Source organism: Pogona vitticeps, chromosome 1, assembly GCF_051106095.1.
Source record: "Pogona vitticeps strain Pit_001003342236 chromosome 1, PviZW2.1, whole genome shotgun sequence".
NCBI lineage: Eukaryota > Metazoa > Chordata > Lepidosauria > Squamata > Agamidae > Pogona > Pogona vitticeps.
Genome location: NC_135783.1, coordinates 244726385 through 244752770, shown reverse-complemented (window position 1 = coordinate 244752770; position 26386 = coordinate 244726385). Strand labels below are relative to the sequence as shown.

General features: G+C 42.5%; 1 protein-coding gene across 3 annotated transcripts in view; it reads right to left on the bottom strand.

Moving 5' to 3' along the window:
- Positions 1–6797: 6797 nt before the first annotated feature.
- Positions 6798–26386, bottom strand: part of CLCF1 (cardiotrophin like cytokine factor 1) — a 65386-nt gene continuing 45797 nt past the window's right edge. For all 3 annotated transcript variants that reach the window (XM_020806025.3, XM_020806024.3, XM_072985385.2), the window contains exons 2-3: positions 17437–17603; positions 6798–8811 (exon numbers count right to left, since the gene is read on the bottom strand). In XM_020806025.3, coding sequence (XP_020661684.1) covers positions 8326–8811; positions 17437–17603 — 653 coding nt within the window. In that variant the 3' untranslated portion in view covers positions 6798–8325. The remainder of the gene's footprint in view (positions 8812–17436; positions 17604–26386) is intronic.

Genomic DNA, 26386 nt, shown 5'->3' with positions numbered 1-26386 from the left:
ATTACAGTATTGTAATTTTAATGCCAGGGAAGAGGGAGAAGGACTTGTGAGGTTTTCTGCCCCAGACCATGACTAATGAGTGGGGCTGCAGGTGTTGGCCAGCATTATCACTCTTCCTCACACAGCATACATCTTCTGGACATGAAACAAATCTACAATAGACAGTGACTCAGAGAACTATTGCCCACAAATTTGTCCAACTCCCTTTAAAACATAACCCCCATGTTCACAGGCTGTACCTGCCTCTACATTTTATTAATCAAGATATACTGTACAGTCTGAAATAATGCTAGCTTCTAGTGACCAAATAATAATAATAATATCTTTCAGGCCCTACGTGCAGGAAGGAGTAATTACTGAACAATATGTCAGAACCTTCCAGACTTTTCCTACCTAGGGCCTCTTTGTGAGTTAGACTACAACTTCCATCACTTTGGGTAGACAAGAGTTGTAGTCTAACACATGCATGGGGCACCAGTTGGACGAGATGGTCACTGCCTGATCTAGCTGAATATTTATGTTCTGGCATTTACCTTCCCCTCCCAAGGTCCTCAGTCTCCATTGCTTGAGCAACTCTTCTGCAATCCTTTAATAACCAGCATGGAATACATCACTAGCATGGACAAAATGGGGAGGACAGTACTTTTACCGCATTGTATATTTCTGGTTTAGTGCCTCAGCTATTCATAGGAAGAAGACAGGAAGAGATGGGTCTGGTGTCGTTGCTGTTTTCCATACCTGAAAATGTTTCCATATCTCTGGAGGTCCAACAGACCTTTGGAAGAAGTGAGGCCATTGAGCACCAGATATAAAAATGAACATAAGCAAGAGAAATGGAGGGAACTATGTGAGAATGATTTGTCTCAGCAAGAGACAGAGCTCTCTAAAGGCTAGTAAACCTTTTAAAAAATATTTATTTAAATAAAGCTCCTGCCCCAAGAAACAGGTGATAAGGAACAATTGCTCACATGACCCCAGGGAGAAAGAGGGCCTGCAAGAAACCTGGAAGCAAGACTGAGGTAAGGTTGCTGTCATGCAGCAGTCAGGAAAAGAGAGAGGCAGTGGGAAGCATCTGGTGAGTTGCATGGAGGAACTGAGATATTAGAGCCCCATTCTGTTGACTGTCTAAAACGATGAATGTGATTGCAGGGGGAGAGGGTGTTTAAGAGGTGGACAGGAGGCTGGTCAGAAGCAGGTTTCTATTCTCTTCCTCATTTAACACTTTAGTGATCTCACCACAGCTGGAAATGGTGAAAGCAGCCAACCTGGATGTGAAAGCCCTCTAGTTATCCATCTCCAGGGACCAGAGCTGGCTTCTTCTAGCCCAGCAGAAGACACATTTTAAGAGGTGAAGTATGGGGGAGGGGGCCCTGCAGGTTACGACCTCGATGTCTTTGGACACAGGGGTGGGGGGTTGGTGAAAGAATCCCCTACACTGTGTTCCTGGCTCTGGGATGGGAATCAGGTCTCACAGTGAGACAGAAAGAGATGAAGTTGGGAACAGGAACCCATCCCATGGTTGCTAGCTCTTGAGGTTTGTTTGTTTTTTAATCCAGCTGCTGAGGCAGTTCCTTTCTCTCCTTATGAACTCCAGCTTCAAATGCCTTAGCTTTTCAGCCTGGCTCAGGAATAGCTGCCTTCTGACTGGTTGCCCTTGTCCCCTTTGTCTTGTTGTCTGAGGAAACAGCTTACTGAACCACCTGCAGGGTATTAGGGGTGCTCTGCTCAGTTACCTTAGACCCCCCACAGGAGTCCTGAGAAAGGAAACAACATAAATATGTGTGGGTGGGTGGGTAGGTATATGTGTGTTTATATTACACTGATTATTAGTTTTGTGTGTGCGCGAGAGAGACAGAGACAGAGTGAATGTGGGAGACTAATGATCAGTTTAATCCTTTATTCTTTTCCTTGAAATAGGCGGAGGAAGGAAAGATTTATCAGGTTTAGTGGAAATATAAGGCAGCCAAACTGCATTAATGGGACTCCACTTTTCCTCTTAAATCTGTGCTGAATCAGTAAATGCAGTGGTCCTGTTCCGCCCTTTCCTCTTCGCTATGTTACAAGTTATTTGTGTATTCCCCCCCGGCCCCCCCTTCAATATTTGTGGAATATGCCTGAAGCATTTATGGTTCAGTTTTGCTCTACCTACCCAGGGAGTGGTGGCGCTGTGGGCTGAACCACAGAAGCCTGTGCTGCAGGGTCAGAAGATCAGCAATCGTAAGATCGAATCCACGCGATGGAGTGAGCTCCTGTCGCTTTGTCCCAGCTCCTCGCCAACCTAGCAGTTTGAAAGCATGCAAATGCGAGTAGATAAATAGGTACCACCTTGGTGGGAAGGTAAAACGGTGTTCCCTAGTCACGCTGGCCACGTGACAACGGAAACAGTCTTCGGACAAGTGCTGGCTCTACGGCTTGAAAACTGGATGAGCACCGCCCCCTAGAATCAGACACGACTTGATAAAAAATGTCAAGGGGAACCTTTACCTTTACCTTTGCTCTACCTAAGTCTTGTTGACATACTAGACAGGGGACATGCACCACAATACTGGATGTTCTTTTTTAGGTTAGCGTTTAATAATAACAATTGCATGCCATCAAGTTGATTCCCACTTACTGCCTGTCTCTGTCTCCTTTTCAGGGATTTTTAGTACCTCAAAGTGGTTTACTAGTCCCTTCTTCTGGTGATAGTCCAATACTGCGCCATTTGCCCAAAGCGACACAAGCTGGCTCTTGTTGTGGTAGTGGGGTATCAAACATCCTACCCCAGTCTTCACAGCTGGATACCCAAATAACTGAGCTATCTAAACAGCTCAGAATAACATTTACTGTATATTTATGTTGTGTGGTCCCTTGGACATCACTACCTCATCCTAAAGGAAATAATCCAAAACCACAGATCAAAACAACGGCGTAGATCTGCACAGAAGTGGTATACCTTAGTGCATAGGCAATTTTAGAAATTATGTTATTTAACTAGAAACATCCTCTCATCATGTTGAGGAAAACAATGAGCTGACCTGCTTTAATTCAGTCTTGTATTTGTTACAGAGTACTTGGGACCTAACTTCAAGACCTCTTGAATTTAGTTCTACCTTCTTACGGTTATCTTTAAATCAGGCTTGCTATGAATAATCCTTCAAATAGAAGACACCTTCAAATCAAGGACTGTATTCTGTAAAAGAGGACAAATATATAATTTCTGTATTTTAAACAATAGTGACGGCTTTTATCATGTTTTTATTTGACCATTTCTGTATTTAAACAATTGTGACGGCTTTTAGCTAATGCAATAAACTTGGACTTGACTATAATGGGCCGGGATTTTTTTCAAGCTATCTCAATTTTCTTTTGTGATTTCCAGACGTGGTCATTAAGGCCTCCTTGTGTCACTTTGTTTATCAAGGCACAGATGGGGAAAATCATTCTAGATAACAATAAACTCTTATTCACATAGGCAGGGAATTCTAAGATTGCATTACATAGTGGGCAGGAAATTATTGATTCATATCTTTTGTTAAATGTTTATGGGTTCCTAAACAAGCCACTCTGTTTCTGTTGCAGAGTTTTGAAGTTCTGGCAAAATTCTCTTTTTGTTGTGCAGTAGACGTATACAAGAGCCACAAAGGAGATAAACTACAAACTCCCAAAGCCCACTGCCTTCTCATTACCTGGCACTGAGTCCCAATAATTTATTCTGAGACATTTGTAGGAGAAAGAATAAAAATGTTTCTTCACTTACAGTTGTTTGAAACACTTGTGTATACAGCTGTCTTTACTGCACACATGCTAGCAAACAACCAAACAGATCAACAGCAACAAAACTGCCACCAACTGATGAAAAGAGGGATAGAACACTCAGCAGAGAGGTGGAGCTGTCTTTAAAATCAAAGGCTGGATGGAACAGTTGGCTAATGTTGGATATACAGACAACCACCCCAGAAAAATCCCTCGTACTCACTCAAACTACAGACAGCATGTGAGGTTGTAAATAAAACTCCAACAGTTTCACCATCATCTTCCTCATCTGCAAAGGTCGGGGGGGGGAGCATATTACTTTACTATGCAGAATGGTGCTGACTGGATAGCGAAGTTAGGTGCCTAATTGCAGCCAGCCTGTGTGGCCTTGGGCAAGCAGCACAGTCCCAGGGTGCCCCCCCCCCAGAAGAAGGCAATTATAAACCACTTCTGAGTTTTCTGTACTTTGGAAACTTTGGAAAAGATTGTCATAAATCGGGATTGACTTGACTACATGCTGTTATTATATCATACAGGATTGTTGAAAGAATTAAATGAAGGGAATGATAGATGAGCTGCTGTTCTAATGTTGTGTTCACTCAAAATAAATCCTTTAGATTAGGATTTTTTTTTGTTTTTTTCTGACAAAACTGCTAGGGCTGCACAACATTTAAAGTAGTGTGCTGGATGCAGCCGTGAAAAACGCTGCGGGGACAGGGGATTTTACAGCCATGTTTATACAGTATTCACCCAATAGACTCCTAACATATTTTCCTTTCACTTCACGTATTCTCTGCTACAATCACTTTTGTTGTTTTGTAATCGCTTTCATGGTAGTCACACTGTCCACCTGTTTTACTTGCTATGCTGCTGCAACTACTGTTATTATTAGCACTATGTATGACGGTGATACTCATTTTAACGTAAATCAAAGAGTAAAGGTGGTATACAGAAGATTGCTTCAAAACTTTAGCTTTGTTAATACTACAATATTCCTATTTCTATTTTGTCTCTTTTGTTGTTAGAGGAGCTAAAACAGATTAACATGGGGGGGGAATGAAAACTACAGATATTGTAGTCAAAACTACTTACACTGATGTTAGGTTTTTACCTTTTCATCAGTCTCTCACACCAAACTGAAGAAAATAATCCACTTGCTGTGCTCCTCAGTTCTGGGATTGATAAATTAGCTGCCTCATTTCCTCTGCTACTGTCTCTTATGGACAGGGCAGCAGCTTAGCAAATCTATTTGGGAGAACTGAGCCAGGATAAGATTGTCACCTTTTTACGGGCAGAGGCTCTTGGCCTTTAAGTAACTAGTGCAAACAGAAGGTATTTCCCCCTTCCTTCTCCCCTGCCACCTAGACTTGTTCACCTCTCCCTGTTGTGTGGTTGAATAGGCTCAGAGCCTTTATCCCCACAAGAGACATAACTCTTAATAGGATGGTAAAAGCCCAGGTCTGATCTGTGCCTGGATGAGAGGCCACCTGTGAATCCTGTGTGTGCTTGCCATGAGTTCCACATTGAAAGAAGAATCAGTGCAATAAAGTAATAATAAAATATGACTTGTCAAGGTTTCTGGAAAAAACATCCTCTTCTGGCTAAAACTTTAAAAAAACCTCAAGTCTTGCCATAGGGACACCTGTTTCATCATGATGTAACGTTATGTTTATTACCCGATGATCCTCATCAAGAGCTCCAAGTTCAGAATGTGTGTATCATCTCAAACTGGCACAATCACTCTCTGGCTGAATGACTAAAACAAATCTCTGTGCAACTATCAATCCATATATATCATCACACCTACTCTATGGCAAGAGAAACAGCCGTAGCTCTAAAATATATAAACTAAATAAATATTTTAAAAATGAAAATAATCCATGGGTCATGCACTATTGTTTCCCTTGTATTCTAAGTATTGGTCTCTCATTCATTCAAAGCACTTGTCTCTTTTATTTCCTTTTATTTCATCTTATATTCTTTCTGCCCCCTCAACGGAGGGGCACTCTCGTTGGCACTTAAGTACCATTGCTTATTCATTACCCATTTTAAAAAAACCATTCTTACATTAAATGTCCAACATAATACACATCCCCTCACCACTGCAAACTACTTTTTTATCTAGTCATCTGTCCAAGAAAGGAAAAATTTAAACCTCATCTACGGTAACAGGTTTGTTTCAAAAAAAAAAAAAGCCCCCTAATTTAGCACCCCATAGAACAACTTCCCTCACACACATTACTAATTATTTGCAAAGCAGTTGAGGAGAAGGTGCCCCAGTCTCCAGATTTGGCTTGAAGGATCTGGCCTGGACAGTAGCACTTCCAAGATGGAGGACTTGAACAACTCTGGATACGACTTCTTAAGAGAAGCGTGTGAGGCACCTTGTTTAAACCACTAAAATATTACAATCAGAAACTAGCTTTTGATTCCTAAACAAATCATCAGGCCAGACATTACATGTTGTGGTTGGGAGTGCAGAAGAAAGAGAAAAGTACCAAAATCATGTGCAGGCCAGCTTCTAGTGTTTAAAGCAAGTTTCAAAATGGTAGCTGTCTAATAAAGGTATCACCTGCTCTTGTCTCTTTAACTGTATTCATGGGCCACATGGGTGTTTGTTTGTTTAATCATACAATCATAGAATTATTGAGTTGGAAGGGGCCTATAAGGCCACTGAGTCCAACCTCCTGCTCAGTGCCTCCTTTCTAAATTATTTAGAGGACCCTCAAAGGAAACTCCTTGAACACAGACAGAAGTGATTTTCTGTGGTATCTTAAAGATGAACAAATTTATTACAGCATAAATGTCTGTGGACCTTTGAGTCTACATCACCAAATGCACAAAATGGATTTATTTCATGAAAGATTATGCCATAACTCATTTGCCGGCTTTGACAATGCCACAACAGCCCGTTGGCTTTTTCCTTCAATAAACTAACATAGCCAACTCTCTGGAAATTCCTTGAGGGGGAAAAACACAGAGGCAATGGAGTTTGTTATAAAGTTGGAACAAGGACCTGCCCAAAACATGCTCTGAAGAAAGAAAAATAAAGCCAGTCCAGCCCCTGGAGAAAGCCTTTTATTTGTTAATACAAGAATAGAAATTCTGCAATAAATACAATCTAATAAATAACATCTGAAAATAAATAAATATTAATACAGACAAACTGAGAATAACACAACCTGATAGTGGAAGGGAGGAAGAGGAGTGGACAAAGAGGAGGAGAAAGAACTGAGGATGGGTCCACATGTAGGAAACCCTCCTCTTCCTCCCGTGCTGGTGACAAGTGTAAACCACGCAGCCTCACCAGGCTTGCCTGCCATTGCATGAGGGGAGAGGTATAAGCAGGCAGTGACTCCTTTTGGGGCCGGCTTGAACTATAGCCCTTTTGTATGTTACTGTGGCAGTATGCTACGAGTGGACAAAGTGCAGCCTGTGGGCTACAGCTGTTCCCCAAGGCCATTTTCTGTTCACCCTTTGAGGGGGAAAAGTATATAAAAATGGAAGGAAACTCTCCTCTCTTTTTTGTGCTCCTGGCAACTTCCAGAAGTGGTGGTTTTTGGTCTAGGGCCCCCAAGTCCCCCCCCCCGACATCTCCCTAAATCTAAAAGCAAACCAGGAAGTCACTATCTGAGCACTTTTGGGGGTTTTTTTCTGTGTGTGTGTTTGTATAGTTTTGTTTTTTTTGTTTTTTGAGCCGTGTGTCTATTATGGAGGTACTTCCAGGCCTAGACAAAAGGCAGAAAATTGGGTCACCAGGCCTGTCAAAGTTGCCCACCTCATCTCTGGGGTCTGATAAATGTGGCTTGGATGAATGATTAGAGGAGAGGAGGTTTCTAATGTGGCCAGTGGGGGTGGGGGTGTCTGAAAACGTACATCGTTTTGCATTTGGATCATGTGCCTTGTATTCTGGACTTGATGATACCTCCTGTGGAGAGTTTCATTTGCCTTTTTTGGTTAAGATTTGCCCCTAGAGTTTATGGGTTGACAGGAGGACCAGCCTAGGCATCTTGAAAAGCTGGCTTCTCACGAAAGGCCTTTTTAAAAGCCCTCTGTAAATTCCTAATTGGCACAGTCCCCTAAAGAGAGAGAAAAGGAGATTGAAAGAGAGAGAGAGAGAGAGAGAGAGAGAGAATGCAGGAACCCAGGCTCTGGGGGAAACAGTTTACGGAGAGTGGAGTGTCAGAGGTGGAGGCTGCCAGATGTTTGCTGCCCTGAAGCCAGAGCTTTATTGCTCATCACTGAGGTGGGACAGAACAAGGTTGTTCCTCTCCTTTTGGAAAATTAATGGCCCCCTCTAGGAAGAAAATGAGAAATACGGGGCACCAAGGAGGAGCAGGAGAAAGGAAAACAACAGATAGGTGGAACGGGTTCATTCACCCAGAGGCACAGCTCCCTAACAGAGAGAGCAGTGCAGCACCATAAGGGGTGAAGGAGCACTGATGGTGGGGAAGCGTTTTGAAGAAAGATGGGAGGGGGCTATGGATTCAGAGGTTTTGGGAAACCCCTTAGACCTTGAGTGGCAGATGAGGTGCCATCTGACATCAGCAGATGAGGTGAAGATAGAAAGAGACTGGCGACAGGGTGGGATCAGAAGCCCCTGCTCTCGAGGTGCAGCATAACAGCAGAAGGTGGCACCCTCTTGCGTAATCTATTGAAGTCCTTAGCTGAGCGCCACAGCCAGGTCTGCAACTCTTTGAGCAGCCAGAAGTCATCCATCTTGCGCAGGAAGGTGGGTGGATCAATTTGAGGCACAACAGAAGGCTCTGGCGTTGGAAGCGAGTAGCCCAGGGAAGCCATGATGCCACCAATAGAGCCCAGGAGGCCTTGCAGGCTGGCACTGAAGTGAGCTAGGCTGTGGTGCAAAGTTGGCAGGGCAGCTGGGGTTGCTCTATCCATGGTCCTCAGGTATCTCAGCAGGTAGCTGTATGCCTGGTAATTAGCTGCTAGCCGTGCATTGTCATTGAGGCTGTGCCACTCCTGAATGTCCACAGTGGCACTCGGCACAGCTTTTGCCCCAATGATACGTGGAGGGTCAAAGTCCGGCTCATTGAAAGGTGGTCCTAAGTAGTTGAGCTGAAAGGGAAAAACAAGAGAATGTCAAACTCGCTTAAAGTGGAACGGCACATTTTCATACCACTGCCCTCTTCCCACAAGCTCTCTCACAGAGGCAATGAGATGTGACTTTTGGCAGAGTAAGGGAACTTTGAGTTCTTAGAGGTACATAGCACACTGCTGGGCATGAATGTATACTGACACTCTGAATTACCATGAGCAGCTACACTCTACAAATATGTGTGCAAGGGAGTATGTAGAGCTGGAAAAAGTTACTTTTTTTGGTCTGCAGGTGCCTGGCTGGATAGTTACGGGAACTGCAGTCAAAAGAGGGATTTTCCTCCATATTCTGAGCTCAACTATGCACTCACCTGCTGTCATACCAACACACAGCCATGTGCAGGCATGTCTCCCTGGATACAAATATACTTGTCTCCACTGAAATGCTAAGATCCCCTTTTTAGTCGATACACCTAGCACTTAACGTAATGCAACTGCAGCTCAGAAGCTCATTCACGCAGGTGTCTGCTGAGAGATCTCTGCTTCCCCTTGAACACTGTGGCAGACACACACACACACACACACACACACACTTTTATTAACACCCGCCTGCCCTGCTAAGCCAAGTTCCTGGGATTCCCTCCCCCCCACCTGCCCGCACCAGCACTGGTGCCCTGAGGGGCAGCAGGATTGCCCAGGCGATGGGGTGAGCGGGTGGGGTGAAGCATGGAGCGGAAGGGAGGTGTGTCAAAGCCTGCGGGTGTGTGAACAATCTGACAAGCTCAGGAGACAAATTAATTTCCTCCGTGTCGCCTGGGGACAAGTAGAGACGGTTCTCCCCTTAAACAACTAGGCAGGCAGCAGAAACCAACTCACAGGGCAGGCTGGGACGTGGCCAAGAGCATGAGACCAGCAGAGGGGGAAAGCCAGGAGGGTGGGAGGGAGGGAGAAGGGAAACTTCCCTAATACTTCAAGCTGCGGACTTCGAAAGAAACAAGGAAGGGAAGGTGGGGGGGGCGAGTGAAGCCCCCAGATTTTGGAGGATGTATTTGATGCACATTATATGATAAGAGTATTTCGAGCTTCCAGCAGAGCCTCCACACGCTTTCCTTTCCTTCTTTTCGTCTTTTCATTGGGTTTGCCATCTCAGGCAAGCTAGGGGCCCTGATCCAAGTACTGTACTCTAAGAGTTATAGCTGCACTGGTATCCTCCCCAGATGTTCACGGTAATGAACTTCCTGTCCCACCACGAAATCACAAGGATTTAAATGTGATATTTAGGTTCTTTTCTTTTCCTTTGTGAATCCTGGGTCATTTTGCACAGGCTACCACCAAGCTTTACTTTGCAAACCACAAAGAAAGCCCCCTCTAGGCAAAAGAGGAAGAAGGCTTAAAGAAGAATACCTGTAGCTTAAAGCCTCAAAATGCTTAATGTGAATCATGAGGTAGTTCCTGGGTGGGAGCTCCTGAAAGCTTGTGTTTATGTGGCAACAAGAAACCTCTATTGTACAAGGAGACAGCCAAAAAGAAAAGAGAAGTGCTGTGCAGGCAGCATGTGAAAGCACTCAAAAAGCTTTGTGTTAAGGCTGTTGTTTTTGACACATCGGTTTTACTCATTAGTACACTAAGTACTACATACCATGTGGAATAAGAGAGGAACAGATAGACAGAATGAATCAAAATGCTCAGAATCCTCACTATCCTGATCACACATAGAGCTGGTTCAGAATGCAAATACCATGGTCTAAGCTAGAACTCATCGGAGGAAAGGTGGGATTTAAATGGAACAATAAAACAAATAATTCTTCTTAGATCAGTGGACAGGCAAGGAAGGAATGTTACAATTAAAAGCACTGAATCCTGCAGAGATTCAATGCACTTAAACAACATACATTTTGATCCCCTAAATAAGAGCCATGTGGGTTGTTAACCTAGTATTTATCATCTGTCAGGCTACTTTGATTCATTTTTCCTATTCCAATTCATATTTCCTATTCCTTTACCTTTACCTTCCTATTCCAATACTTTCCCTTAATCATTGCTTCCATTGTCACACATGGGAGCAGTGATGCTTCAATAGAAATCCCTTAGTAGACATTTCAAAACATCCCGAAAGGTGCAGCCAACAATGCAGCAGAACTGACTGGTTTCCTTCCCAGGAAAGTACAGGGATCCACTGGTTATGTGGCAGCCAGTGTGCGTATTTTATTTCCTCTCTCTTAGCCTGCTTATTTGCTAATCATTAACTCCGGGAGGAAGTGGAAGACAGGCGGGCCTGGCGTGCTCTGGTCCATGGGGTCACGACCAGTCGGACATGACTTAATGACTAAACAACAACAACAACGCATCAGCAAACTACTTAGGAAAAGGCAGTAGATTAGGAGGCAGTAAGGCAACAGAAGATTAGAAGACCACTGCTGTGTGATACAAAGAGATGAAGGGGATCATAATAAAATCTAGTGGCTACACAACTCTCCCTAGTAACTTTCCCAGGTTCTAGCTACAGATGCTATTCTAAGCAGTTTGCTGATGCATAAGGACAGGCAAGTAAGAGGCAATGCTGTGTTAAATGTTAAGATTAAATACCTGTGATGGTGGAGAATGTCTAAATTCCAGGACTTTCAAGAGAAATCTAGGCATTTCTCCCAATGCTTAACAAAAGTCTCTGAGCAATGTCCTAGATCCACTAATAAAAATCCCTTTATTTATTTATTTATTTATTTATTTATTTATTTATTTATTTATTTATTTATTTATTTATTTATTTATTTATTTATTTATTTGTTTGTTTGTTTGTTTGTTTATTTATTTATTTATTTATTTATTTATTTATTTATTTATTTATTTATTTATTTATTTATTTATTGGACTTATATACCGCCCCATAGCGCTACAAGCACTCTCCGGGCGGTTTACAATTTAATTATACAGGCTACACATTGCCCAAATTCCTCTCTCAGTGCTAATCCAGATGGGATGATCTGAAGCAACTTGTTGCTTCTTCATGCTTCATAATGCTACTGTTCAATCAAGGCATCCACGTATGTACATCTTTTATTCTATGCCATTCCACTAGCCTAGTCCACACAGGGGATGAAAACAGAAATATTTTCTTGTAAATTCACTCGTCTCCTCCTCTTCCCCTACTCATCTGTTAGTTTCTCAACCCTGTTCTCTGCCCTTTTCAATCCTCCTCCTACCACATTCACTGTCCCCTTTGCCTGCTTACCCTCTTTCCATTGATATCAAGTCTCTCCAAACCACAGTTTCAATAATAAATAATTTTTTGTTGTATAGCTCTATTTGTGGCCAAGCCCTTCTCTCTCCCTCCCTCCCTCTCCCTCTCCCCCCCCCCCTCTCTCACACACAATCTAGTGCTAAAATTATTTGTTCCTTGTAATCTACCAGGCTAACGCTAACTTTACTAATTGTGGAGGACGTGTTCACCAGTTTGCATCAAATAAAAAAAAAAGAATTGTGAGAATATTTTGACCACTTTTGGATATGGGGTATCTGATCTGTGGTGCTAGATCAGCAAGAATAAAGAAGTCAGCATTAAGCCACTTCATTCTTTTCCATCTAGTGCTAATCTTATTGCAAAATTTTAACAAAACTAAACAACATAACTGTGTATTATTATTCACATTTCAAAAGATTGAAGTATGTATTTTAGAACTGTTGTGATGATTTTTGTTTTACTTTTTGTACACTGCCCAGAGTAGCAATCTGCTAGATGGGTGGTATAAAAATGGAATAAAAATGAATAAATAAATACAAGGTAAGCCCAGCAAAAGGCATGAGAGACAAGAGAGATTAGATACTTGGACACCGTCATTGGAGATATCATGAGATACTGCACACGCCCATCAAAGGTCCCACAGATCAGGCTACACAAAAAAAGGACCAGAAAGTTACAGAAAAAGATTGGCCGTAATTTGTATTAGCAAAACATAGGCCCAAATCCTCTAGCATAGCTATGCAAATGGCACAAATTTTGGAGGCCAAGTTAAGGAACCACTGTAGGAATTACCAGCTGCAGGCAGAGTCACATAGCTCTACTGTATATGCAACAGATAATCTCTATAGATATTTGCCAATTTAAAGCAATTTGGCTACAAACATTACACAGTTTGTGTTACACCAGCATAACTAGGAAAGATTATTTGGCCCATAATCTGGATATTTGAGAAGATAAGGATATATCTGCAGGACTGTAGATTAAAGCAGGACAAATGCCAGTATGGATGAACAGAGAAAGACAACGGAGAGGGAAAGGAGGCAGAAGCAGTCCTTAAATTCTGTTCTGTCCTGCTGTTAAATTATAGCCTGAGAACAGTACTAGGAAAACTGATCAGAGAACAGCATACAGTTGCTCATGTCAGGCATTTTTCTTAAAAAAATTAACATATGCTGTGTATATGCATAGAATATGCTCTCATATACGTGGCACTCCTTTTGTTGTTTATCCTCTTTTTAGGCTCACCCACACCGTGCTGTTGACCCGAGTCATTCCAGGGTTGCCAAGGGGGCATCCTAATAATTTTGTTACAGATCTGAATAGATAATCCCAGCACTGGGGTCTACATATAGGAAAGGCATTTATTGTTGGATGTACAGTACTGGCATGGAGTGGATATACATATCCTGAATCACTCTCTGACATATCTCTCTTAACACAGACTGACTTCCTTTTCACCTCTCTTCCCCATACTGTCACCACCCATTTCACTCTTTTTTTCCCTTCCTCCCTTTTGTGACCAGCTCACCATTCTCAAACTTTCATGTTTTCATATTTCTGCTTTCTAATTTTAAGTGGTTTAAAATTAGTTTGCTTTTCTTTTCTTTTTTGCAACATCAAAAAGCAGAATGCAGGAACAGCTGATATCTTCTCTGCCCTCTCCTCACATTCTTTACTCTCTCTTTTTCCTTCCCTTTTCTCAAATCTTAGGGTTTTCACCTCAATATTTTCTGTGGTTTTTTTTAAAGTTTTCACTTTTGTGCCATGGGTTTAAAGATGAAAAAGCAAAACAGCTAACATCTGCCTCTCCCTTGCCTATTTCACTGTCTCCTCCTTTCCCTATTTTATTCACCCACCATTCTGAAACCTTCATATATTCACTTTTTAATTTTAGTTTTTTAAAAAAGCATTTTAAAAATTTAAAAAGCAAAAAGAAGGAACAGCTGATATCCCAAGAAGACTAAACAAAAGCAACAGTAAGGTGTGAAGGAAAGGGGGCTGACCAGCAGAAACACACACATTAAGAAACATTATCAAATGACAGATCCACAGCTCAGCATGGAACAGTGTAGTACTAGCATCCACATGAGCAGATGTTGCTTAGCAAGAGGAGGGGAAAAGGGATCAAAGTGCTGTGCTATTTTGATGCTTTGTCCCCATCTCTATTTGTCAATATCCAAGAACTACGAACCATGCCAATTTAAAAAAAAAACAAATCAGTTCAAGGTTCACTCAGTTTGGAACCATCTCTAAATGAAGGGGAGGCTTAGGGTATTGTGGGACGTGTAGTTCTTTGAGGGTTTCCTATATATCAGTGGTCCCCAACCTTGGGCCTCCAGATGTTCTTGGACTACAACTCCCAGAAGCCTTCACCACCGCCTCTGCAGGCCAGGATTTCTGGGAGTTGAAGTCCAAAAACATCTGGAGGTCCAAGGTTGGGGACCACTGCTATATATAGCCCAATGGCCAGCAAAACTACATTTCTTACAATACCCTAAGCCTTTCAGGAAGCACTGGGGCAAGAGGTAGGCCCCAGACAGCTTACTGCCCTACTCAGCTGGGCAGCGGCAGCAGAAGGGAGGAGGCAGCCCAGAGCAAGTAAGGTAGGTTCTGAGGCCCATGAAGGGGGCCTTTCAGGGGGGAAGGGCAAAGTGAAACAAAATGCCAATGATGAAAAAGCTCAGTGTTTCATTCCACTTCATGAAAGTGCAGTTCTCCAAACCACCCATGAAACAAACCACGAACTGGCCCAGGTTTCTTGGTTCATTTCCTGTCATCTCTAATTAACATTAGTTTCAGCCTGGGATGCAATACCAGTATTGTGTATGCAAGGAAAGTTGAGCAAATGCTCAGTATGGGTGGGCCCTTTAAGAGAGCCTTTAACATAATGTACTGTTTTGTATCTGCTGAGTTCCTATTGTCATGGCTCCGGGTGGGGTGGGGGAATAACCCTCTTCTCTGTGGGGAGGGGGAAATAACCCTCTTCTTCCAACCATTATGGTATGAGGCTTCCGCAGCTTCCATGGCATAACTCTTCTTTATTTCTTGTTCTTAGCTTTCACCTTTCAGATCTGTGCTCCCTCCTAAGGACCTGGATCAAGGCCTAGTTTTCTGACAGCAAGAAGGAAATGGGATAGATGGGGGGGGGGGGAGGCGGACCCAACGGGAGGGAGTACACTAACAAAACCTCAAATCTTTAAAAGCATGATGGCAACACTCTGGTATCTCAAGTAAAGTGAGGTTATTTCTATAGGACTTTACCCTGCTTGGCCTCATCTCAGAGTGAAGACAGATGTACCATTGTAGGTATAGCAAGATGTGGGGGAAGTAGCTTTGTTGTCTTAAAGACATATGGCAAGCTGTGAAAAAAAACAATGTTTTTGCAATTCTCCCACACATTTAGAGATAAGCTGTAGTCAGTGCCTGTTAAACAGGATCAGTGGCATCAATGACATACCTCCCTCCCACCAATTCTCATAGCATCCTTAAAAGAAACATAAGCTAAAATATCAGCATGTAACTACTGTTTCTACCTTGAGCAAAGAGCTAGATGAGATGACCTCCAAGGACGTTTCAAATTCTATAAAGTTAATGTAAATGCCCAAACACACTGCTTTTATGAGGAAAACAGTCAACTGAAAGTACAAAAGGATCTACATAGTGTACTTTTTGCTCAGTTTTGATCTGTATGCATACATGTATACAGGGACAGGCTGTAAAAGCAAGTTTAGTGAAGAATTAATACAATTGCAATTTAGAATGTTATTTCAGCCTCAGAAAACTGAAGCTGACCCAAACCTGCCATTGTGTGGGCTGATTCATGTCTAATAGATTTCACCTACAGATCGTACTTGCTTGTAGGGAGTTGTATGTATTTCCTGTGTGTAAACTCTACACACATATATCCCCATATGCCATTATATAGGCTGAATGAGCTCTTATCTGTCACACTTCATGTATACATCGTAGGAACCAAAAGAACTTGACACAGTACACTCAGGGAATACGCATCCTCTTGGATTCATATACCAGGACAAATGTTTAGGGAATGCATTTCCATTCCAGTTCCTAACATGTTTGGTAAACAAGCAGTTACAATGAGCGTTCATTATCTAAGTTTCAACATCTGATTGGGGACGGTCTTGTCAAGGAACAATATGCAGCTGTCACTTTTATTACTAATGTTATCCCACTTAGTTTTTCATTCCTTAAATGTTTTATTTCCAAAAGCAGAAAAGAAAATATAAGGAATAAAAAAGAGATTATAACCACTATCCTGGTCTTAAAATCAATCTTGTCTCCCTTTCCCTTTCTGACTCATGGTGACCCTGACAAGGTTTTTGAGGTGTGAGAGATGTTCAAGGGGTAGCTTTACCACTGCCATCCACGCCATGAGTTTCCATGGCTGAGTGGGGATTGGAATGCAGATCTCCCGAGTCCTAGTCTGTTACTGTGTCCAATACACCCTTTCTAGTTAGTGAGTACTTGCAGCCCATTAATAAGATGGAAATTAGAGGCTGTTGAATAGTAGCCTGCTGTACTTCTTAGTCTTCCAGACCAGGAGAATGTGGGCTTCTCCATTTGAATTTCCTAAGGAGGATTCTAGAATGCAAGTACTGTATGCTAGAAAATAGCATTTACCAGTGCTGAAACCAAACAGCATCCTGATATTCACTCTCGTGATTGTTCTTGGTGTTCAGTGCCAGGAAAGCCTGCCAAGGGGTAGGGCTTGGAATGCCAGGTAGGCCAGGGAGCAGGGATACCATGCAAATTGACGCGGGGCTGCCCCCAGCCTCTGCTCGCCACACAGCTGGGCGTTTCCCTGGCGAGTTCTGACAGACAAGGCCTCACCTCAGCCCAGCAGGAGATGCACAACAGATTGTAAACAGGGAGACTCCACCGGCGCCTGAAGGCAGGGAGGGAAAAGCATGTCAGATACTTTGCCCAGCAAAGGCCGTAACTGTTCGGGGAACCATCCTTTTAAAGTCTTCATTTAGGGTTTCAGCCTTTGAGCATAGTGCTGACGTTGTTCTCTCAGGAGGGTGTGACTGTTCTAGTTTATCTACTTCCTTACATCCTTCCCCAACTAAAGAGGCAGATTCAGTTTCTGTCACCTTTCGTGCACTCCCCTTCGCACTAGGCTTCCAGAATAGAAGTTGGGCAGCAGTGTGTGACTGTGTGTCTGGGATGTACTGAGAGCAACAAGAAATGCCTCACCTTGCCGCGCAGGCATCAAATTGGAGAGAGGAAGTAACGAGGCACAGTTCACAAAGCAGGGGTTAAAGAGACAGGCTGGACAGGGAGAGACGGAGGAAAGGGCACAAGGGAAGAAGGATCTTGAAAGGAGAAACTACACAGTTACTCAACTGGGTCATTTCTCTGACTCTTGTCAAGGCTTCTACACTCACATAAGTAGCCGCAAGGGTGTGCAGCTGGTGTTCCAGATACCGAGTAAGGTCGTACATCTGCTGGATGGACTGTCTGGTGGTCACTTGGTCCGTGCTGTTCAGGGCGGGCACCACAGGCAGGTTCCAGAGCGTGGCACACAGGAAGGCAAGGATCCCCCACGAATCTCCTGCAGGGAGCACACTTGTAAGGAGCTGTGGGCGAAGGGAGCACTGTGACGGGGGTGAGCAAAGCCTGCATTTCCCATCCCCATTCCTCCCCCACCTCCGCCACCCTCACTATTTCCAGAAGAAAGAGCAGGAACAAGTTCTCTCTCTAGACCTTTGCTTACCCCTAAATTGATGGTATATCACCTCTGAGGATCTAGAAAGCTCAGGAACAAAGAAAATACTTAATGCATGATCACCTGGGGAAATAGATTGCAATTTGCATCACTTGTGGAATGCTCTAGTGCCATCTATTTCCCATCAAATATAAGATGCACAGAGAAATGCCCCCCCCCAGCCTGATCCAATCCGTGCCCAACCTGGACTTTTTTGGTCCAGCTGTAGGGCTTCTACTTTTGGGGGCTGGACTGGAGCAATTCCCCAGCAGACGGAAGAGTCGTTTAAGGGAGCTCACTCCCCGCAAAGCAAACTTTTCCAGTGTGATAAGGCATGCACTTTTGCAGCTGTCTGACTGTACCCTGAGCCAAGAACAGCCAGAGGCTGGAAAACTTACTTTAAAAAATTAAGTAATATTGCCATTATTCTCCAACCAGCATAGCCATTGACACAAGGAATTTTAGTGAAATTTTAAAAACATTTTCCACCTTTGAGATTGGCCAGGCCCTAGGCCCTAGGGTATCCATACACAGGTTCAAATTGTGGGTACCTACTGCTCAAAGGGGGAAAAAAGGAAGTCAGTCACCACAGGCCTCATAAGGGCAATAAGGTCTTGTCCTCTTCATGCATGCTCCATGTCTCTAACTCTGTTGTATCAGCTACCACCTCATCAGACAGTTTCCCCTCTTTCTCTAAGGCCTACATCCTCTATGATATGATTTCCCTTATCTCTGGTAGTGAGAAAAAAACCCAGGGCCAATCACAGCTTCATAGCAACTTCACTGTGTGTTATGTGTGCAGGGAGATCTTTGGTTTATATGCAGGACCCAAGCAGGAAAGTATTAATACCCATGTTCCAAAGGCGCATCCTCTGCCTCCATGATTACGATTTTTTTAAAAAAGAAACCCCACATGTAAATTGCATTCACACAATTAATAGCTTGTCAAGATGTCCCAGGAATAAGTCATTTTTTTTTCTCAGTCACACACTCACACACACATTCCTCAGTTTATATGGGTATCTCAAAAAGCCCAATAAAATTCATTGTCATAATTCAGAAGTGGGCCAAAATACAGTAGTATTTTTCAGGCAAGATATGACCGACAATTGCTTACTCCTTTATATCAACCTTCTTCAACCAGCCACCCTCTAGATACCTTGGCTTACAGTCTTCATCATCCCCAGACAACGCAACCATGAGCCTTGTAGGGATAGAACAGGCTGGAGATTTGGGGGTTGTCATTTTGGGATTCATTGTTGTACAAAAATTACTACTCTGGGTATGAAGCAATAATAATGGAAGACATGTGCACCCTGTGGTGGAGGTGTCTATCACAGGACCCCTTTCTCAACCAGTTGCAACCTGTCATACAATGGATACACCCATCAAAGGGTGCAAAACTGCTTGCACCATTACCATTTAATTTGCAAATATTTGAACAGAATTCTGGCCTTAATGTTTGTATCTGTTCATTAGATATAGTAGTTGTTTCCATCTTATGTGAACAGGTTGCTGGAGGATAGCTTTTCTGGAAGCTTCTCTGCCAAACATTAATGTTTTCCGCTGAAACGGAGCTATTAGAGGAAATGGATTTGGCAAGCTTATTAGTGCATCCTGAATTCCAAAATTCTAAAATATTTTAGCATCTTAAGAGTAAGTTGGGAGATTATAGCAGAGAAGAGTACTATGTTGCCATGAGCTCAAATCTACTGCTAAACAAGCTCCATTTTCATCAAAACTGCACATAGAGAAACCCCACACACGAACACATTTTCAAATTGTATATTGTGTAAACACCATAAAAGTGGCTTCATTATTTGGTCTGTTTGACCCATGTCCCACTGACTGAAGTTTCAGAGTGTACCTTTTGATGTCAACAGGCCAAAACTGGGAAACACGGTCATGCCTGTATGCATAGCCACCACAGAAACCTAACCCGTTACTCATGCCAGTGCCTCCCACTTGTGATGATTCAACCATGAAACACGCAGCCCGGCCCTGGCCACTCGCGCTTGATTAAAAACTATCCCGCGGCATTTTCCTGTACGCACCACGCCCAGGCCTAGCCCAGCCTGGATTATTCCACCCTGCTTCAGTGCTTCCGCTCTTCCCCACTAGGGATGGGGCCCACCCATTCCCTCTCCTACACACTTACACAATACAGTGCTTTTTCTCTTACAGAGATTCCTTTCAAATTTCCAAGGGGGGTGGTCAACAACAGAGGGCATGTGCTTCCAACCCGCAGGAGGCTCCAATAAATGCTCTCCCCTTCTGATGGGTATCAGGTAGGACTGTGGTTCTCAGCTTCTCAGCTTCCAGATGTTTGAGACTCCAGCTCCCAGAATCATTGGCCATTGTCTGTACTCACTTAAACTCCTCGGAGTCAGTCCAAAACATCTGGAGGTTAAAGGTTGGGAACCATAGAGGTAGAAGAAGGAAAGCCCACATCTTCTGCCTAATCTTGGCCATCATTTCAGAGGGAGTGAGAAAGATATGAGAGGAAAATTCCATAGTAAACAGGGAAAGATATGTTTCTTATCCCCAGTACTCTGTGGGAAGGCTCAGCATACTTTCAACTCATTTTTTACAACTACAGCACTGTGGCCAATTTTCTTTCCTGATGAACTGTAATTTGAAAGTAACAGAACAGGTCCAAGAGATTTCACTGCATGTGGCAAGGGACCCAATATGTTCCTATCCCAATGATAGATGCAAAGTTAACTGGACATACCGCAAGAAGACAGTAACCACCACTGCATCAGCTGGCAAAGCTTAGAGAGCTAGCTTTGGGGTACAGGGCCTGCTACGCAGCTCAAACACACCTCCCTGTCCTGCAAGCAACACCTTGCCGCTGCTCTCCACCATTCAGAATTTACTGCCTGAGGCATTTTGATCCTCAGTCAAAATGGAGACTGCAGCCACATAATCTGAAGAAGACTGATACTTGATAGGACAGCTATAATGTGTGAGGAGCACAGCCAAGATCATCCATGCCACAGTACATATTCCTGGTTACAATATGTGGACAGTAGAAAACAAACTGATAGGTGGGAAAATTGATTTATGTGAAATGTGGTGTTGAGGATGGCCTTATATGGATACCTTGGACCACGAGAAAGGCAAATCATTAAGTTCTAGAGCAAATCAGGCCCAAATTCTCACTTAAGCTAAGATGACTAAGAAGGGGTTATTATACTAGTGACTTTCCACAATAATATAGGATTCACTGGAAAAGGCACAAATAGTACTAGAAAAAGTAGAAGGTAGTAAGGGAAGATGACGATCTATCATGAGATTGATTCATTCAATCAAAGAAGCTATGGCCTTACATTCTGAGATGTGAACTTGGTTGTTAATGACAGAACTATTGGAAGTCATTCATTATTGGGTTGCCACAAATCAGATGCTACTTGATGCCACATTTAAAAAAATATCTGTTTCTAGTTTTTCGCCCCCTAATATCTGTTTTGGAATGGATAATCACAATACAAGAGGACTCTCTAGTAATAAATACTTGTAGTACCAAACAAGAAATTGTACTTCTTGTGTGATGCCCTTTTACATTTACAAGTGAGAAACACATCTGCCTTGTCAGCCATGGTATCTCACATGAAGCAATTATGACATAAAATCCTTTGCCAAATCTGACCCTTTAACCCTTTTAAGCTTTACTGGTTTCTGAGTTCAATCATTCATTTATTAAATTACAGTCCACCCCATTATTGCAAGCACTACACTGGGCAGTTTACACAAAATTAATACTTGTAATCCTCAATACCCCACAATAATAATAATTTTAAAAGGTACATTCAGAAACAATACAGCAATACAACAGACAATAATTATATGCATAAATATAAATGGCCCTCAAAAAATCTAGATGAATTTTTAAAATGTTGCTGTTTTTGACAGCATCCTGGAGAGTTAATTATTAAAGGCAGCTTTAAACAATTCATTCTTTACTATATTTCTAAAAATAAAAAGTTTCTCCTCTCTGTCAGCTAAAGGTACTTCCAAAACTAGATGAAGGGAATTATCAGCAACATTGAGTCAGGAGATTCAGCACCTGCAAACCAAATGGGGACTACACTGATCTTTATGCTATTATTAGTTCTCAGAGCAGCAGCAACTTTAGCAGAATCAGGGTGCAACCTATATTATGTTTGAAATTCCAGTCAGCTACAGATTGATTTGGGAGTTCACAGTCCATACTGGATATGATGCAATTTGCATTCCAGCCCACCACCCCCTTTCTTTCCTTCCTTCTTCTAGTCCCGCCTCTGTCAATCATTCCTTCCTCTGGCCCTGCCTTTGCCATTCTAATGGGGAAGTAAATACAGGAAAAAATAATGATAATTCAGCGAGAAGGTGATAGAGGGATCTAATCTCATATAAGAAAATTAAAAAATAAAATGGAGGACAATTGGGGAGAGGAAAACATGCAGGGGCATGTCCCTCCAGAAACAACACCTACAGATACACACCCTGTCTTTACAAGAACATATCACAACAAAACCACATGGGGAAAACCCATTTTAATTATTCTGGCTTAAAAGGTAGACCCACCTCCACAACCCTGTGGCAGAGGGGGAAAGCCACTTTGGGAGCAAAAAGAGCTGGACAGGTTCAAATCAGCCTTTGCACCATGTGGTCAATACTCACCCATTTTATTAGCAGAACAAACCCCATGGTATTTGACCATGTAGTCGCAGCCTTAGTCGGGATCAATGTGGGTAGCAGGGCCAAAATGTAGCAAAAACTCTCCACTTGAGTTTCTGCCTCTTCCCTCACAGAGGCTTTCCCTAATTCCGCCTTATTGTAGTTACAGTACTAAATCAGCTGTGGTGAAAGCTACCATCTGGACACAGCCTCAGAATGTGACCTAAAGTTTCTACTTCTAGACAAATGATTTCACATCAGGCTTTCATGTTCAAATGACCCCATTATACCAAGTGATCCGTTAACCCCACAAATGACTTATCTTGGCCTTATTACTAATCACTCTACATTTTCTTCTGTAAAGGATTCTCTTTCTCACTCTCACTGACTTTTCAAAGCATTTGAAGGGCAGAATACCACAGTTGCCCTTCAGTATGCCTTTCAAATTTAGAATGCTTTAGAACCAAAATATAACTATATGGGATCCTCATAGCACAGACTGTAGATTATTGGCTATATTACTTAGTGTTGATACATGAAGTTGACTTGAATATGATAGCTTGGTATGGTGACATAATGAGTGGAACTGAATGTAGAATATTGTGAAATGGTATTTCTGCAATGCAAGGCCACAAACCAAAGCATTTCACAGATACTATCAGATTCTGGCTCGAAATTCCGAACAACACAATGGAAAACTTATCTTTCTAAATAAAATTCATTAGTAAATTGACACTGTATCTTATTGTTTACACTTTAGATAAAGCAACAAGGATAGCAATCAACAGCTAGAGACCATAGGCTTGGATCCAGAGGTTTGTATACAATCAGCTACTCCAGCCAAACACAGAGAGACAGAGAGAGATGTCAACCCAAAGGCAAGAGAGAGGTAGTGAAGGGGTGGTAGCTATTGGAAATGAAATTTGCTAGTCCATTTAACAGGATTTGGTTTGACATGACTCCCTGATTCCATTATGCCCTCTCCTCACATTGTCAAATTGGTCCTGTATCTCAGTAGCTGACCATATGTTTTTCAGGCAGAGGATTCCAGGCTTAGCTGGCAGCTACATGTAATTTTCTTATGAACAAGGCTGGGAAAGGCCCCCTTACTTGAAATCTTTGACCTCTGACTGTCAGAGTAGAAAGGAACATGCAACATGGTCAGTAGTCTAACTCAAAGGATGTCTTCCTATATTCCTAGTAAAACAATGTTCTTAACAGCAGCTTACCTACGTCTGTCTTAGTGTTCAAGCAAATGTACCTTAATTTTTATTCTATTGTACAGAGCTTGTATGCAATGGTTTACAAGCAAACATGTGTGTGACAAGTAAGTTCATTAACTGAGGATTTCCTCCTTCTAATCACAGGCCAGATGGGATCTGTGTACAGTATCTCCTTCTCTCACACTATCCTCCAGAGCTTCGTGGCTGAAATAACCCCAATCTGCTATCAAAACCCTGCTATCTCCTTAACTGACTAATTGCAAAACAGAGCAGGCTAATTTGCCAAATGCAGACTGAGGCCAGATCCTGAGGAAATAAGCAGACAGTCTATTCATTTTCAGAATGCTCTTCCAATGGATGTGACGTGAACTCTATGATCTAGATTTCCCTTCGCCCATAGCTAACTGCAATGAGTTACAGTACTTTGTTTGATAACAAGGCAAAACAAAGTTCCCATAATGAGAGGAGATGAAGTTATTCTTTGGGTGCAACATTACTGTTTTCCCATTACTTTATGGAAAGCAATGTTTGGAAAGCAATTCATTATTATTATCCATTATACTGTTCTAAAAATAATTTGTTACATTATTTATTTTATTTTATTTTATTTACTTATTTGATTTATACCCCGCCTATCTGGTCTACTCGACCACTCTAGGCGGCTTCCAGTATAGGATAAAACAGTAAAACACAAGAACATTACATAATCATTTGATACAGTTACAATAAAACAGAGTGAGAATAAAATAAGAAGGAATAGAAAAAAAATCAGGTATTGACTGGAGGGAAGGCCTGGATGTACAACCATGTTTTTAATTGCGTTTTAAAGATTCCCAGCATAGGGGCCGCATGAATCTCTGAAGGGAGGTTGTTCCAGAGGCGAGGAGCCACTGCCGAGAAGGCCCGGTTTTGTGTCTTCTCCTTCCGTGCCTCTCTCGGCATCAGGGTCCTCAGCCTCTCCTCCTTACTCACACGGGTGATCCGGGTAGACCTTGGTGGGAGCAGGCGTTCCGCCAAATATCGAGGTCCTAAACCATTTAGGGCCTTGTAAGTAAGCATTAAGACTTTGAAGTCAATGCGGAACCGAATGGGCAGCCAATGCAATGCGGCCAGCGTTGGAGAAATATGTTGGTATTTTCTCACTCCAGTGAGGAGTCTGGCCGCTGCATTATTATATTGCTCTTTACTTTTCCTTCCTTAAGAAAACACTTTAGTTTGATCCAAGGATGGCATAAAACTTGGGGTGGAATTCTTTCAAAATATCTCTAAAAATGTCATTAAAATAACTTTAATACTCTGAGTGGCAAATTCGAGGATCTTTTCCCAGTTTTATGCCATCCTTTGAACAATTTAAAATGTTTTGTTAAGCAATAGAAAGCTAAGAGCAACACAACAAGCAAGGCAACATGTTACTTTTAGAACAATGTAATGAATTCCATATACAAAGTTATAGGAACAAATTACTTTTTAAAGCAGCTTTCTAAGCTCTAGCATTGTGTTCGTATTTCTCAGGCAATATTTGCTCTTCACATTTCTGTTGTTTTAAAGTTTCTGCTTGCTTTTCACCTCCATTCTACTGCAATATAATAATAAAAATTATGTGCTATCGAATTTTTTTTTATGATGACCCTTTCTGTTTTCTAGGTAGAGAATCCTCCTAAGTGGTTTACCATTCTCTTCTTCTGGGGGCGCCCTGGGATTGTGTAGCTTGCCCAAGGCCACAAAGGTTGAGTCTACTCATAGGAGGCATCGTGTGGAATTGAACTCCTAACCTTTGGTGCTGCAGCCAAATACACAATTCATTGAGCTATTTAGCCGTTACCCATTTTACTATATACCTGGTTGATGCATTTCTACCACCTGCAAGTCCGTTGAGTACCTTTTAATCTATCAAAACTCTTGACACTATGGCTGAAATTGTAACTAATGCCATGTAAGTTTGACAGCATCATTAACTGTGGCAATTTTTCAGGAATAAAAACATTCTGATCCACCACCACCTCCCTGAAGACCCCAAGGCTCCCATGTGATCTCTTCTGTTATGGGGAAGTGCAGGCTGAAGGACACAAGGGAGCCTCTAATTTCTGAAAGTTGCCCCTGCTGGTAAAGTCATCCTGACACATCTGGAAGTTATGAGGCTGAGCACAGTTGCTCGCTAAGGTCAAAGCACTGTAACTGGTCACATAACCAAAACCCAGCTTGTGGGTAAGGTGATATTAAAGGCACTTTGAATTTGACTCTTACTGGAAGCGAACAGCTTGCTACTTTGGAAACATTTGAGAGAGAAAATACATTGACTCCATAAAAGTTCATCCAAGATTTTACAGAGTGCCTTAAGATCCACAAGGGAGGGACACAAGGAAACAAAACGCCAATGAAAAACAGGAGGTTGCTCCTCTGGTCCCCAGCACCAAACCTTCTAGTGTCAGATCATGCAGCAAGCAAGCACACTAGCTCAGGGAGTGAATACATATGTGCTTGTTTTAAGCTGTGGACTGTTCTAGAAGTACCCTCGTGGTATTCAGTCCAAACGTACCTTTCTTCTTCAGCCAGGAGTGGGGGGAAATGTGGCCTTGGGGGGGTCACACGCACCCCTTTCTTCCCACTCCCCCAGCTAGTTTTGCATCTTCACTGCTCCCTTGACCACTTTGCCAGTAAAAAAAAGTGAGCTGATTTTCCTGGATGTCTTCAGTAGTGATGGAAGTAGTGAAGTTACAAAACAAGTATCAGGGGGGCCCTTCTCCC